General features: G+C 40.1%; 1 protein-coding gene across 7 annotated transcripts in view; it reads right to left on the reverse strand.

The window, feature by feature from the left end:
- The window catches only part of RPS6KA5 (ribosomal protein S6 kinase A5), a 196,228-nt gene that overhangs the window by 151,792 nt on the left and 27,079 nt on the right, over positions 1–17,357 (reverse strand). For 6 of the 7 annotated variants that reach the window (XM_043517828.1, XM_038405647.2, XM_038405646.2 and 3 more), the window contains one exon: positions 11,772–11,843. The exons of the other annotated variant lie outside the window; for it this stretch is intronic. Coding sequence is in view for 2 of the 6 variants with exons in the window: in XM_038405647.2 (XP_038261575.1) it covers positions 11,772–11,843 (72 nt within the window). In the remaining 4 variants the exon portion in view is untranslated. The remainder of the gene's footprint in view (positions 1–11,771; positions 11,844–17,357) is intronic. 7 annotated transcript variants of the gene reach the window in all.

Genomic DNA, 17,357 nt, shown 5'->3' on the forward strand with positions numbered 1-17,357 from the left:
GATACATCAGAAAATGCACACACAGCAGAATACTTACAAGAAGTAGCAGTAAAAGCTATAACAAACTGAAAAAAAATTCAAATGTCTAGTAAGCTGCTTGGTCACGGACAATGCTGCAAATGTATCCAAGATGAGAAGGAATTATTTAGAAGAGAGTCCCAAGCTAATAACACACAGTTGCAGTGCTCATTTGATGCACCTCCTAGCCAAACACTTCAGTGTTCCAGAAATAAAGGCTAATGTTGTTGACACTGCAAAATACTTCTGTAACAACCATTTTGCAGCAGCTGCTCTGAAAAAAGTGGGAGGAACCAAGCTAACTCTCCCACAAGACATGCGATGGAACTCAGTAGTGGAGTGTTTTGAGCACTAGATCAAGAATTGGCCTAATCTGATGACAGTTTGTGAACAAAATTGTGAAAAAATAGATGGCACTGTCACAGCCAAAGTTCTCAAAATTGGGGTAAGAGAAATGTTGAACACATGCCGAGTACCCGAAGCCTGTTTCTGTAGCATTGAAAAAATGCAGGGAAAAAGCTGTTTTACTGGTGACACTGCTGAAATTTGGAAGGAACTGAGTGAGATCTTAAAAAGAGAAATATGCAATGACAGTTAAATTACAAGCATAAAAAAAACCAAATGGGACAAGCACTATCTCCAGCTCATTTTCTTGAAAATATTCTCAATACTCATTACCCACCGTCAAACCTTAACTGCTGAAGAGGAGGAGTTGGTTATGACATGGACATCCAGTAATCATCCCTCCATAATACCAACTATAATAAACTTCAGAGCTAAGGGTGAACCATTCAAGAAATATATGTTTGCTGATGATGTTTTAAAGGAAGTCACACCATGAACTGGTGGAAGTCACTTAAGCACTTGGATTCAGAAACTGTTGAAGTGATAGGTTTCAGAGTAGCAGCCGTGTTAGTCTGTATTCGCAAAAAGAAAAGGAGTACTTGTGGCACCTTTTGAGACTAACAAATTTATTTGAACATAAGCTTTCGTATTTTTATGCTCAAATAAATTTGTTAGTCTCTAAGGTGCCACAAGTCCTCCTTTTCTTTTTTGTTGAAGTGATAATCTCACTTTTAACAGCAGTAGCTTCTTGTGCTAGTGTAGAAAGAATATTTTCTTACTTTGGACTAAATCATTCCAAACTGAGAAACTGTTTGGGACCTGAAAAAGCAGGAAAGCGTGTTTTTCTTTTCCAGATTATGAACAAACAGGAAAATGAAGGTGGAGACGAATGAGTTAGCTGCAAAAAACAATATTTTAAGTTTCTCATGTTGACCTGGCTGACAGTCTATTTAATTTTTTTTTAAATATTTCATTTAACTATTTTAGTTAAAAACAATTTTAACAAAAACAAACCTGATTTTTAAAAACATGAATGTTTAACTTCAAAAATTCATATGCTTGTTTTGTTAAAATATTATATGTCTGCTGTTGAAGAAAAAAATCCAGAATACATAACATTAAATTCCTTTAACTAAAACAATTTAAAATGTCTGTCTGGTGATGTTCTCCTCCTAATACAGCATGGTAAGAAAATCCTCCAAATATGAATGATTAATCTGTTGAACTGGAGATATTTATGAAGTCATTGGGAGGTGAACTATCTGCTTCAATTACCTTTGGCAAATGAAATAACCAATCATTCATTTTCTGATATAGCTGTAAAACTAATCTCAAAAGTTTTCACAATAAATCACTTTAAAAAATGTAGAGTGTGTACCTTCTAAAAATGAAACCTATATCTCTCTCCATCTCTGAGTTGGGAAGAATATATATATTAAAGTTATAACAACCAACAAGAATTCACTTTTATGTAGAAATCCATGATTAAATCACTTTCTGACTAGTGATTTAAATCGATTTGATTTAAATCAAATCCACCCAGCCAAGGATTGCTTGACCCTGGTGAGCACTGATACTACTTTGCTTATGTTGTCTCTGTGCAGCCTATAAATTGAACTACACCATGCCTGGAGGCATCTCATGCGTAGTCTGGCGTGAGCGATAACCGATGTGCCCACAGCCATGTGCCTCAGGAGACAATGTCTGGCCAAAATCTGGGGCCTGGATTGTACTGTATCAACGAGGAGAAACTGAGAAATAGGACGTCAGAAGAGCGCTTTTGCCTGAATGGAGTTGAGGTTGGCCGGGATCCCCGCCTAAAAGGTGCAGGTGCTGCAGCACCCCCTGCATCCTTAATTCCCCAGTTAAACATTTAACTATGTAACCGATAGAATTTTAATCGGTTACACAGTTATTGTTTTTACACATTATGTACATCCCTACTACAGGTCATATCCTGTATGTTCAGCTAAGGCAAAAGTTAGTAGGGACCCTTCACCTAGATAGGTGATGATGAGCTAAAGCATAAGGTTGGCATAGTGGACTGCCTAAGTTCATACCCTCTATTAATGTAACAGGTACACCACATGTGTCAAGGTTCCTTCCCCACTCTGAACTCTAGGGTACAGATGTGGGGACCTGCATGAAAGACCCCCTAAGCTTACCAGCTTAGGTTAAAAGCTGCCACCACCAAAGTGTTACACAAAGAACAGGGAAAGAGCCCACTTGGAAACGTCTTTCCTCACAAAATTCCCCCAAGCCCTACACCCCCTTTCCTGGGGAAGGCTTGATAAAAATCCTCACCAATTTGCATAGGTGAACACAGATCCAAACCTTTGGCTCTTAAAAACAATGAAAAAAGCAATAAGGTTCTTAAAAGAAGAATTTTAATTAAAGAAAAAGAATCCCCTCTGTAAAATCAGGATGGTAAATACCTTACAGGGTAATCAGATTCAAAACACAGAGAATCCCTCTAGGCAAAACCTTAAGTTACAAAAAGACACAAACAGGAATATACATTCCATTCAGCACAACTTATTTTATCGGCCATTTAAATAAAACAGAATCTAACGCATACCCAACTAGGTTGCTTATTAGCCCTTTACAGGAGTTCTGACCTGCATTCCTGCTCTGATCACGGCAAAAGCATCACACACACACACCTTTGTTTCCCCCCCCTCCAGCTTTGAAAGTATCTTGTCTCCTCATTGGTCATTTTGGTCAGGTGCCAGAGAGGTTATCTTAACTCTTTACAGGTGAAAGGGTTTTGCCTCTGGCCAGGAGGAATTTAAAGGTGTTTACCCTTCCTTTTATATATTTATGACATGGAAAAACCAAAAGAACCGGGTATGACAGAAATAAATCCAAGAATGATCTAATGTCATTAATATGTACGTATAGATCATCAATACCAACCTATGGAGTGAGTGTATCCTAACATTTTGTGTATGAGGAAACTAAATTTGGAAATAGGAGGGCTCAAGTATTCAAGCTCTATAAGAGAAGTGACCCACCAAGCCAAGGAAGCTTCTAAGTTTGTAAGCTTCAGGGTTTCTAAGCTTCAAGTTTCAAGTTTTCAGGCTTCTTAGTTTATTCGTCTGTTAGTTCTTAATTGTAAATTTTAAGTCAGTTAGTTAAGTAAAACTCTAAATTATCTTCGATAGCTCGTAAACTTCTCCTAAGCTCTAAACTCCCACTCAAGAATTGAGGAACGTGGACCTGAACTCTCTTGGCATGCCAGAGGCAAGGCTGGTCCTTTGTCTCTTACCACCAGTTATCAAGGAAGGGTGTGAGAATATTAATCAAAAGCTTTATAGTATATAATATCACATGTATCTCTAGAACATGTATTATTGCTTTTGTATCTCTGATTATTTTACCATTTGATTACTATTTGATTATTATTCCATTTATCTCAATAAAAGTCTAAGGCTACATTTGTCTCAGTGTGAGTGTCCTGTCATACTTCCTGAGGATCCTTGCAAACTCTGCATAGCCTGATTCTGGGACAAGAACCTTATTATCTTCTGATCAGATTAACTGGGAAGCCTAAATTAATATTAACAACTTCCTAAAATCAGGCAATAATACATATACCCCTGAAGTGGAACGGACATGCACACTCCCTTGAGGAACAACTAAAAATTAGTGGTAACATTGATCAAGTCATAATTACTCGTACCTAAGTCAAAACCAGTAACAAATACTTGGTGCTTTAAAAGCAGCAATTTCACAAAGCTGAAAACAATTCCGAGCCATATCAGTTGAAAGAAAGAATGTAAACAGAAAAAATGTGAATGATAACTGGGGAATGTTTATGAACTTTTCTTAAGACCCGCAAAAGCTACAAACCCACAATCAAGAAAGAAGGCCATGCTGTTTTTTAAAAAAAGCAAGATAAACCGCTCCCCCCCAAAAAGATCCAATTTAGAGGGGAAGTGAAAGCAACAAACATAACATATGGAAGACAATGGAAGTTGACAGTCATGAATATAAATGAGAAGCTAGGAATTGTAGAAAATTGATAAGGGAAGCAAAGAGACAAGAAGAAATCTATGGCCAGCTGAGTTAAGGATAATAAGAAGGAATTTTTGTTAGCTACATTAGGAACAAAAAGAATTCTAACAATGGTATTAGTCTATTATAGATGGAAATGGTAGAACTGTATGTAATAATGGAGAAAAGGCAGAAATGTTTAATAAGTAATTCTGTTCTGTACTTGGGAAAAAGTGAATTCATCATGATGATGGAAATACTTTCCATTCCAATGGTAACTCGTGAAAATGTTAAACAGCAGCTACTAAAGATAGGTATTTTTTAAATTGATAGGTCTGGATAACTTGCATCCAACAGTTTTAAAAGAGCTGTCTAATTAGCACCCTCAGTCATTAATGTTGACTTCCAAAATCTGTTGCAATGCCGGGGCAGTTCCAGAGAACTGGAAGATGTTATGTTGTGCCAATATTTAAAAAGGATAAATGGGATGACCCAGGTAATTATAGGCTTGTCAGCATGACACTGATCCCAGGCAAAACAACAGAGTGGCTGATATAGGACTTGATTAATAAAGAATTAAAGGAGAGTAATATAATATGCCAATTAAAATGGGTTTATGGAAAATAGATCTAGTCAAAATAACAATATTTTTATTATGTTACAAGTTTGGTTGATAAAGATAGTAGTATTGATATAATATACTTAGACTTTTATAAGGCATTTGATTTGGTACTGTACAACATTTTGATTAAAGATACAAAACAATATAAAACATTCAAATGATACAAAATCAACATGGTACACATTAAATGGCTTAAACACTGGTCAGCTGAAAGATCTCAAACTATAAGTGTAAACAGGGAATCATCATCAAGTGGGCATATTTCTAGTGGTGCCTTTGCAAGGATTCATTCTTGGCCCAACACGATTTAACATTTTTACCAGTGACCTGAAAAAAAATATTTTAAATCATAACTGATAAAGTTTGCATATAACAAAAGACTGTGGGAGTCAAATAATGAGGAAGACAGGTCACTGACACAGAGCAGTTTAATACTGCCTAATGTAATAGCCATACATAAAAGAACAAAGAACATAGGCCATACTTACAGAGTAGGGGACTCTATCCTGGGAAGTAATGACTCTGAGGTTATGGTGGTTAGCATGACATTGGCAAAAAGGACTAATGTGATCCTTGGATGCATAAACAGGGGAAATTTGAGTAGCAGTAGGAAGGGATTACTACCTCTGTATTTTTCACTGGTTTGACAGCTACTGGAATATTATGTCCAGTTCTGGTGTCCACAATTCAAGAAGGATGTTGATAAATTAAACAGAGTTCAGAGAGGAGCCAAGAGAAAGATTTCAGGACGAGAAAGCATGCCTTATAGGCAAGGGTTCCCAAACTGTGGGTCGTGGCCCAAAGGTAGGCTGTGACACAGTCCCAGGTCCGCCATCACGGGTGGCATTTTGGGGGTGGGGGCAAGTAGTGATACCAGGTGCTCTGAGAGTCCAGGTCAGTTTCCCCATGTGGGCTGGGAAAGGGGAGAGTGGCAGAACAGCTTCAGACGCCTCACAGCACAGCCCTAATGGGGAAACTGACCTGGACGCACAGAGCATCTGGCGTCAACTCTCGTCCTCCCACCCCCAAGCTCCCCAGGGCGGGGTGGGAGGTGGGAAGGGCACAGCAACTGGTACCAGGTGCTCTGTGCATCCAGATCAGCTTCCCCATGTGGCTGAATAATGGCTGCCGCACGCTCCAGGCTCAAGTAAGAGTAGTCCTCAGTGTTCACAGTCACAGTGAATGTGCAGGACAGCACGGCACGCACACAGCCCCAAGGAGTAGAGCTGCCCCCACTGTGCCAATGAGGGAACAAGTTCAAGGCTGGGCTCCATAGCAGCAGCGCTCCTTCAGACACAGTCCCTGCCTGCACTTTGAGCTACCACCCTGCCTTAACACAGCCTGTAGCCACCCCCTCTTCCTGCACCCTGAGTTACACTCCCCCAGGAACACAGCTTCTAACTATCTCCTGCCTGCACCCTGAGCTGGCTGAAAGGCGGAAAATTGAAAATGAGATCAAGCTGAGCCTCTCTAACAGATGTCACAGGCTGCAAAAACAGTGCAAGGAGAAGCAGGCACATCCATCCCATTGAGAAGACTCCTGGTCTGTAAGTTATTGTAAATAAAAATATAAAGTATTTGACTCTTTTCTAATTAGTAGAGAATAGGGTTGGGTCTTTACTTACACAGCATAGAAATTCAGATTTTACACTAAGAACTGAAAACAATATAGTGTTCAAAGTTGGACAACTATTTTGTTTTAAAATCAAATAACTAACAATTTTGTTAACTTCGTTGCATTGCTTATGTTCAGTTTTATACAAATTGTGTTTTCCCTGTCTGAACACATTTTGAACACATTTTTTTAAAGTGTAGTTTTACTAAAACTGTTTGGTTTCAAAGATCTTGAAGCATTTTTTGACTACATATTGCTAGGGATTTCTATTATTACAATCATTTACATTAAAATGAAAAGTAAACGTGTACATTGTTTTTTACAGTGTTATAGTTTATATGCATGTAACAAAATTAATATTTTTCTTCAAGAAGTGTTAATAGTGGGCCATACTGCCTATTAGAACTGCACAGGTGAGCCTCAGGAGAAAAAGTTTGGGAACCCCTGCCTTATAGGAATAGACATAAGGAGCTCAATCTGCTTATTTTAACAAAGGGAAGGTTAACTGTGACTTCGACACAGTTTTTAAAATACCTACATGGGAAAAGAAATGTGGTAAGAGAGGGCTCTTCAATCTAGCAGGCAAACATATAACAAGATCCAACGTTTGGACTTCAAAGCTTGACAAATTCAGACTAGGAATCAGGGACAAATTTTTAAGAATGCAGGTAATTAACCATTGGAACAATTTACCAAGGATTGTCGAGGATTCTCCATCACTGGCAATTTTAAAATGAAGGCTGGATACTTTTAGAAAAGATATGCTTTAGTTCAAACAGGAAATAATTCAGGGAAGTCCTCTGACCTGTTTTATTCAAGTCAGACACTAGATGATTACACTAGTTCCATATAACTTAAAATCTAAAATTTGTGCATCACAGCCTCCTAGGCTCCATCTTCACTGGAAAAGAAGTCAGCTAACTCCTGCTTAGATCTTACTGGATTTCCCCCCCTCTTTTTTCTTAGAAACTTTGAAAATCTAGCTACAGAAACTCCACAGCAAGATGAGTGGAACGAGGGAGGGTACCCTCTGACATGTGTCCATGCTCCTCATGGATACTAAGATTGTTAATTTTCTCTGGAGAATGTTCTTCCACCTGCTCTGAGATGTTTGGTATGCAAGGTGTTTCCCCCCACCTGTGGGAGGGGAGCATCATGAGATCTTTCCCTGCTTCTTCACAAGGCATTGCCCCAATTTATTTTTCTACCATTTAGACTTCCTCCTCTGATTTTGATATAAACAGGGATGTAGGACATTTTGATTTTTCTGAGGAGAATAAGCAATTTGGCAAATGCTTTGACTGATGGCAGAATTCCATATTGCATCTCCTCCTAATTAGTTCAAATTTGGTAGAGACCACGAGTCCTCACTATCCTACTCTGGATTATTTGATGTCTTATGTAAAAGGAACTGGTGATCTCAGTTAACTACTAAGATCACAGAGATCTAATTTGGATATGGATAGAGTCCTTTTTAATGTCTTTAATAAAGTAAATACTAATGGAAACTGCGTGATCATGGGAGACTAACTTCCCAGATATAGACTGGAGGACCAGTGCTAGTAATAATAATAGGGCTCAGATTTTCCTAGATGCGATAGCTGATGGATTCCTTCATCAAGTAGTTGCTGAACCGACTAGAGGGGATGCCATTTTACATTTAATTTTGGTGACTAGCAAGGACCTCATAGAAGAAATGGTTGTAGGGGACAATCTTGGCTCAAGTGATCATGAGCTAATTCAGTTCAAACTAAATGGAAGGATTAACAAAAATAAATCTGCAACTAGGGTTTTTGATTTCAAAAGGGCTGACTTTCAAAAATTAAGGAAATTAGTTAGGGAAGTGGATTGGACTGAAGAACTTATGGATCTAAAAGTAGAAGAGGCCTGGGATTACTTTAAATCGAAGCTGCAGAAGCTATCGGAAGTCTGTATCCCACGAAAGGGGAAAAAATTCATAGGAAGGAGTTCTAGACCAAGCTGGATGAGCAAGCATTTTAGAGAGGTGATTAAGAAGAAGCAGAAAGCATACAGGGAGTAGAAGATGGGAAGGATCAGCAAGGAAAGCTACCTAATTGAGGTCAGAACATGTAGGGATCAAGTGAGACAGGATAAAAGTCGAGTAGAGTTGGACCTTGCAAAGGGAATTAAAACCAATAGTAAAAGGTACTATAGCCATATAAATAAGAAGAAAACTAAGAAAGAAGAAGTGGGGCCGCTTAACACTGAGGATGGAGTGGAGGTTAAAGATAATCTAGGCATGGCCCAATATCTAAATAAATACTTTGCCTCAGTCTTTAATAAGGCTAAAGAGGATCTTAGGGATAATGGTAGCATGACAAATGGGAATGAGGATATGGAGGTAGACATTACCATATCTAAGGTAGAAGCGAAACTGAAACAGCTTAATGGGACTAAATCGGGGGGCCCAGATAATCTTCATCCAAGAATATTAAAGGAATTGGCACCTGAAATTGCAAGCCCATTAGCAAGAATTTTTAATGAATCTGTAAACTCAGGAGTAGTACCGAATGATTGGAGAATTGCTAATATAGTTCCTATTTTTAAGAAAGGGAAAAAAAGTGACCCGGGTAACTACAGGCCAATTAGTTTGACATCTGTAGTATGCAAGGTCCTGGAAAAAATTTTGAAGGAGAAATTAGTTAAGGACATTGAAGTCAATGGTAAATGTGACAAAATACAACATGGTTTTACAAAAGGTAGATCGTGCCAAACCAACCTAATCTCCTTTTTTGAAAAGGTAACAGATTTTTTAGATAAAGGAAACACAGTGGATCTAATTTACCTAGATTTCAGTAAGGCATTTGATACCGTGCCACATGGGGAATTATTAGTTAAATTGGAGAAGATGGGGATCAATATGAACATCAAAAGGTGGATAACAAATTGGTTAAAGGAGAGACTGCAACGGGTCCTACTGAAAGGCGAACTGTCAGGTTGGAGGGAGGTTACCAGTGGAGTTCCTCAGGGATCGGTTTTGGGACCAATCTTATTTAATCTTTTTATTACTGACCTTGGCACAAAAAGTGGGAGTGTGCTAATAAAGTTTGCAGATGATACAAAGCTGGGAGGTATTGCCAATTCGGAGAAGGATCGGGATATTATACAGGAGGATCTGGATGACCTTGTTAACTGGAGTAATAGTAATAGGATGACATTTAATAGCGAGAAGTGTAAGGTTATGCATTTAGGGATTAATAACAAGAATTTTAGTTATAAGTTGGGGATGCATCAATTAGAAGTAACAGAAGAGGAGAAGGACCTTGGAGTATTGGTTGATCATAGGATGACTATGAGCTGCCAATGTGATATGGCCGTGAAAAAAGCTAATGCGGTTTTGGGATGCATCAGGAGAGGCATTTCCAGTAGGGATAAGGAGGTTTTAGTACCGTTATACAAGGCACTGGTGAGACCTCACCTAGAATACTGTGTGCAGTTCTGGTCTCCCATGTTTAAAAAGGATGAATTCAAACTGGAGCAGGTTCAGAGAAGGGCTACTAGGATGATCCGAGGAATGGAAAACTTGTCTTATGAAAGGAGACTTAAGGAGCTTGGCTTGTTTAGCCTAACTAAAAGAAGGTTGAGGGGAGATATGATTGCTCTCTATAAATATATCAGAGGGATAAATACCGGAGAGGGAGAGGAATTATTGAAGCTCAGCACCAATGTGGACACAAGAACAAATGGGTATAAACTGGCCACCAGGAAGTTTAGACTTGAAATTAGATGAAGGTTTCTAACCATCAGAGTATGAAGTTTTGGAATAGCCTTCCAAGGGAAGCAGTGGGGACAAAAGATCTATCTGGCTTTAAGATTCTACTCGATAAGTTTATGGAGGAGATGGTATGATGGGATAATGGGATTTTGGTAAGTAATTGATCTTTAAATATTCAGGGTAAATAGGACTAATCCCCTGAGATGGGATATTAGATGGATGGGATCTGAGTTACCCAGGAAAGAATTTTCTGTAGTATCTGGCTGGTGAATCTTGCCCATATGCTCAGGGTTTAGCTGATTGCCATATTTGGGGTCGGGAAGGAATTTTCCTCCAGGGCAGATTGGAGAGGCCCTGGAGGTTTTTCGCCTTCCTCTGTAGCATGGGGCATGGTTGACTTGAGGGAGGCTTCTCTGCTCCTTGAAGTCTTTAAACCATGATTTGAGGACTTCAATAGCTCAGACATGGGTGAGGTTTTTCATAGGAGTGGGTGGGTCAGATTCAGTGCAGCTGTGCAGGAGGTCGGACTAGATGATCAGAATGGTCCCTTCTGACCTTAGTATCTATGAATCTATCAATCTCAGTTTAAGTGCCGACCACATTAAAATCTATTCTCACAATTGGAACTCTTTGGCAATCCCACAGAGCACAATCACTGAACGGCCACAGATATGAAATCCCTTCTTACCACTGCAACCCTTGTTCCTCCAAGTTTGTGTTGAAGAACAGTGGCAAAAACAGCGAGAGGAAGCTTATACTGTTGTTACTCTTGCTGTACATTTTCTATGGACAGAGAGGGAATCTTGCTTCCTGAAATTTCAACCCACCATCTTTCTCTAGCTCTAAATGTTCTTAAGAGTGTGCATGCGTGCACACCCATGCAAAACTCCCCCCACCATAATAAAATCCAAAATCCAATACTGAGTGCTTTCATTTATCTTCTTAAAAAATAATGGTATTCTGCTTACATGACAAAACAGACATAGCCACCAATGATACTTCTGTGAAAAAGTGTGGTTAAAAAGAATGAAGACTCTGGTTCATGAAGATGCAGACTTTCCTGTTTTTCCACAAACTGTGATCTTCATCAACTGTAGTGGTCTGACGAATTTAATGAAAACTTCAAGAGTATGACTTATAACTTAGTACCAGATTTTAAATGTTTTATTACACTGTCATGTGAGTAAATGTTGTTCTATTTTCCCATATTTTCCAAAGAATGCTTCTTTATGTTAAAAAAATTTGATATTATATAATAGTGCATATTTGTTCCTTACATATCCCAGCTTGTCTTTTGCTTATTTTATAGCACAAATCTGCCTAGATAATTTATTCCAATTACTCCATAGATAATTTGTTCCAAAAACTGAGCTAGAAAACAAAACTGCACTAAAGAACATTACTTCCAAAGGTCACCTTAGAAGAAAAAAAAGTCTTACCTCCTGTTCCAAGAACTTTCAAGAGTTCGAAGTTTTCAATGCCCACCTTCTCTGCATGGCCTGTCAAATTTGCTGAGAAAAAAGAAAAAATTTCCATGTCAGAATCTTCAGAGATGTAACGCACTGATACATCATATATTCTGACATATTTCTGCACTTTGAGAACATTTTAATGGATGAAAGTAGAAAAAAAGAACCCTAAAAGAACACTGAACCATTTCAATTTGAAACTTAAAAAAAAAAACCCACATTTTTGTATATTTCAAATAAAATCAAAATAGCTCTCAAGCTATTGTCTTTCGACTATCCATTGTCCACAGGGATCTTCCAGGTCATTCACAAAACAAAAGGTTTTGAGAACTCAGTACTCGGGAAATGAGGTGTTGGTAAAGGAGATCAGTCCGTTATAGGATTTCTTGTACAAAGTGGTCCACCATAAGTTACATGTGAGAAATATCTTCTCAAGCAGGTACAAAAGTGTTTGCATGATCAGGGCCTTATTGATTATTCTAAACATTTTAAGTGCTCTAAAGGTGAAAGCATTTTTGCGCTGATTCTGGCCCTGATGCTGCAACTTGTTCCACATGGGTATAAAATCCATCCAGAGGGAACATTTGCAGGATCTAGGATTCTGTATTCAATATGTTTTCCAGTGAAATTAAACTAAAACAGTCTTTTGAAGGCTCATTAAACAGGTGTATTCAAATGACAAGAATATCAGATATATCATTTGAATACATTCTAACTGGATGCAATACCAGGAATTTTATAAGTTACTACTTTACAAAGCTATCAATTTCTGTAAATACATGTAGCTCCTTCCAAAACTAATAAAAATGTTTATTTACCTTACGGTGATTCTGGTTCTTCAAAATGTTTTATCCACATGGACACCACTCTGTATGTGCATGCACATGAGACTGGATTCTTTTTGATTAGCAGTATGTCCTTAAGCCCTTCCCTTGAGGGTGCAAAGAGCAGGGCAGTCCTAACTGCTATTCAGTTCCTTTACCAATACAGAATCCCCAATGCTAAAAGGACTAAAGATTAGCAGAGAAAAATTGCTCTCCTTTCTTCCTTGTGTCAGGATCCTGAACTCACCCATCTCACGGTCACTGCCTCCCAGGTTCCCATCCACTTTTGCTTCCCCTACTAATTCTTCCGGGTTTGTGAGCAGCAGGTCAAGAAGAGCTCTGCCCCTAGTTGGTTCCTCCAGCACTTGCACCAGGAAATTGTCCCCTACATTTCCAAAAACTTCTTGGATTGTCTGTGCACCGCTGTATTGCTCTCCCAGCAGATATCAGGGTGATCGAAGTCTCTCATGAGAACCAGGTCCTGCGATCTAGTAACTTCAGTTAGTTGCCAGAAGAAAACCTCGCCATCTCATGCCCCTGGTCCGGTGGTCTATAGAAGACTCCCACCACAACATACCCTTGTTGCTCACACTTCTAAACTTAATCCAGAGACTCTCAGGTTTTTCTGCAGTTTCATACCGGAGCTCTGAGCAGTCATACTACTCTCTTACATACAGTGCAACTCCCCCACCTTTTCTGCCCTGCCTGTCCTTCCTGAACAGTTTATATCCATCCATGACAGTACTCCAGTCATGTGAGTTATCCCACCAAGTCTCCGTTATTCCAATCACATCATAATTCCTTGACTGTACCAGGACTTTCAGTTCTCCCTGCTTGCTTCCCAGGCTTCTTGCATTTGTGTATAGGCACTCGCTGATCATCCCTCTTTCTCAGTCTGAGGCAGGAGCCCTTCCCTCTTGCGCTCTCCTGCTCGTGCTTCCTCCCGGTATCCGACTTCCCCATTTATCTATTTAAATAAGTACTGTAAGACTTTCCTGCCAAACTGTGCATCGGAAATAGAGACTGACACTAGAGAATAATGGCTTGTAAACATGTATGGAGCTCCAAGAAGCAACTCTTCAGATTTCGAATATAGAAATGCCTCTTAAAAAGCCCAAGGAGGCTGCTTGAGCTGTAGCAGACTGTGTCTTGATATGAGATGGCGTTAACTTACGCAATTGATAAGATTTTCTGAGCAAAGTCTGCAAGTTCCAAGGAAGCCAGTATGACAAGGATTGCAACCTATATGGATATGGTATGTGGGGGCAAGGTGGAGGGAAGAGGAGGTTCTTTGAGATGTACATCCCTGAGGGTATACGCATGTCGTGTCTGGAGCTGGAGATTTTGAAAGTAGTAGTGTGCATTCATCCACACATGCGCCCTTGCTTCGCCTCATGCTTTTGTCCATGGTGATAAAGGGCAGGGAAGACAGACTGTGTCCTCAGTTCCTTCTCCACCACAATCCAAGAAGTCCCCAGGGGAAGGAGAAGTGGAATACAGATAGGGACCACACATCACGAAGAATCTCCAGTTACAGGTAAGTAACCTCCTCTTCTTCGAGTGATGCTCCCTATTGTACTCTACTAAGGCAATTGACAAGGAGTACTTAATTAAGAGGAGGGTGAGAGGAAGAATTACGGGAACAGAACAGCTGCACTGAAAAAGGCATCTGTCGCAGTCTTGCACCAAGGCGTAATGGGAAGAGAAAGTATGTAAGATCTCCAGGTGGCTGCCCAACATATGTTCGTAGGCAGTATGTCGTGAAGCGCAGCCAAGGTCAATGCTTACGCTCTCGTGGAGTGGGCTCTTACTCCAAGGGGCAGAGATAGTCCCAATAGTCGATAACAGAGCATAATGCACCCCCAAAATCCACTTGGAAATCCTCTAAGTGGAGATTGCTTGCCCCTTAATCCTTTCTGCTACAGTGGTAAACAACTTAGGGGACTTCCTGAATGATCTCGTCCTCTGCAGGTAGGAGGCCATAGCCCTGAGGATGCCAAGGGAGTGAAAGCCATTCTTCCACTAATGCATGCCCTTTCGGAAAGAAAGCAGGCAAGTGGATGGGTTGGTTGAGATGAAAAAAGGGAAACAACCTTTGGCAAAAACTTGGAGTGCAAGCACAGGGAAACTTTGTCCTTATGGAACATGGTAAAGGAGGTGATCCGCCATCATAGCCCCCAATTCACCTACCTTCATTGTGAAGATAATAGCTTCCAGGAAAGTGACCTTCATGGAAAGAAAAGACAGGGAACAGGAGGCCAGCAGTTCAAAGAGCAATTTCACCAGCGCCGTGAGGATGAGGGTACGGTCCCACTGGGAAACTATGTGTTAAATGGGAGGACAAGTCCATAAGAGGCTTCTCCAAAACCTTGTAGTCAAGGCCACTGTTCCCTCTAAGCTGTGCGTGTATGCATGCACACACAGATCCTCTACCCCGCACACATAGCAAAACACCGCACGCACAAAAATTTGCACAGAAGCACAACAATTTGCACCGAAGAAATTTTTTGTGCACACAGCCTGTCAAAAATTAGAGGGAACATTGGTCAAGAGGTGCTTAAAGACAGAGTGTCCCTCCACAGGGGGGTGGAAAGCACTAATAGCTGCCACATGCACCTCGATGGAGTTAAGAGCAAGTCCTGACACCTTCAGGGACAGGAAATAGTCCAAGAAAAGATAAATAACCACAGCCTCAGAGGCAAGACCCTTCTGCTGGGACCAGGAGATGTAAAGTTTCTAGTTGGCCCCATAGGACTGCCAAATGAACTCTTTGCTGCTGCTTGAGAGGATGTCTTGCACTGCCGATGAACATTCCCGCTCTAGTGAAGATGCCCATCCAAAAAATCAAGCTCTCAGGTGACGGGTCTGCAGATTGGGAGTTTGATTCTGCCATTTTGTTGTGTGAGCAGTTCCAGAGAAACCGGCAGCCGAAGCAGGGGGATGCGCCTACATGCAGAGAAGGAGGGGAAACCAGAATTGGCGAGGTCAGAATGGGGTGATCAAGATGACCGTAGCTCTTTCCTGTCTCATTTGTGAGGCCACATGGCAGGAGATGACTATAGCTGGACCGCTTGGTAATAGTGACCATATTATAATTAAATTTAATATCCCTGTGGCAGGAAAAACACCACAGTGGCCCAATACTGTAGCATTTAATTTCAGAAAGGGGAACTACACAAAAATAAGGAGGATAGCTAAACAGAAATTAAAGGGTACAGTACCAAAAGTGAAATCTCTGCAAGCTGCATGAAAAATTTTTAAAGACACCATAATAGAGGCTCAACTTAAATGTATACCCCAAATTAAAAAAAAAAAAAAAAAAAAAAAAAAAAAAAAAAAACAGTAAGAGAACCAAAAAAGAGCCATCATGGCTAAACAACCAAGTGAAAGAAGCAGTGAGAGGCAAAAAGGCATCCTCTTAGGTCTGTGATCGAATGACCAGAGAGATTGAAGTGTTCTCCAACTGACACAAATCAGACGTCAAGAATTATAAGATTTAAAAACCAGTTGGAGAACACTTCAATCTCTCTGGTCACTCGATCACAGACCTAAGAGTGGCTATACTTCAACAAAAAAGCTTCAAAAACAGACTCCAACGAGAGACTGCTGAATTGGAATTAATTTGCAAACTGGATACAATTAATTTTGGCTTGAATAGAGACTGGGAATGGATGAGTCATTACACAAAGTAAAACTATTTCCCCATGGTATTTCTCCCTCCCACCCCACCCCCCACTGTTCCTCTGATATTCTTGTTAACTGCTGGAATTAGCCTACCTTGCTTGTCACCATGAAAGGTTTTCCTCCTTTCCCCCCCCCTGCTGCTGGTGATGGCTTATCTTAAGTGATCACTCTCCTTACAGTGTGTATGATAAACCCATTGTTTCATGTTCTCTGTGTGTGTGTGTGTGTGTGTGTGTGTGTGTGTGTGTGTGTGTGTGTGTGTGTGTGTGTGTGTGTGTGTGTGTGTGTGTGTGTGTATATATATATATATATAAATCTCTCCGTTTTTTCCACCAAATGCATCCGATGAAGTGAGCTGTAGCTCACGAAAGCTTATGCTCTAATAAATTTGTTAGTCTTTAAGGTGCCACAAGTACTCCTTTTCTTTTAACTGTAGTCTGTAACCTATCATTTAAACCAGCTTCTGTACCAGATGTCTGAAGTTTAGCTAATGTGACGCCAATTTTTAAAAAGAGCTCCAGAGGTGATCCCAGCAATTAGAGGCTTGTAAGCCTGACTTCAGTACTGGGAAAACTGGTTGAAACTATAATAAAGAACAATATTGTCAAACATATCGCTGAACATAATTTGTTGAGGAAGAGTCAACATGGTTTTAGTAAGGGGAAATCATGCCTCATCAATCTATTAGAATACTTTGAGGGGGTCAACAAGCATGTGGACCAAGGGGATCCAGTGGATATAGTGTACATAGATTTTCAGAAAGCCTTTGACAAGGTCCCTCACCAAAGGCTCTTATGCAAAGTAAGCAGTCATGGGGTAAGAGGGAAGGTGCTGCTCTCATGGATTGGTGACTAGTTAAAAGACAGGAAACAAAGGGCAGGTATAAATGGTCAGTTTTCAGAATAGAGAGAAGTAAATAGTGGTGTCTCCCGGGGTCTGTTCTGGGACCAGTCCTATTCAACATATTCATAAATGATCTGGAAAAAGGGGTAAACAGTGAGGTGGCAAAATTTGCAGATAATACAAAATTACTCAAGATAGTTAAGAC

The sequence above is a fragment of the Dermochelys coriacea genome, chromosome 6, assembly GCF_009764565.3.
Source record: "Dermochelys coriacea isolate rDerCor1 chromosome 6, rDerCor1.pri.v4, whole genome shotgun sequence".
NCBI classification, from domain to species: Eukaryota; Metazoa; Chordata; order Testudines; family Dermochelyidae; genus Dermochelys; species Dermochelys coriacea.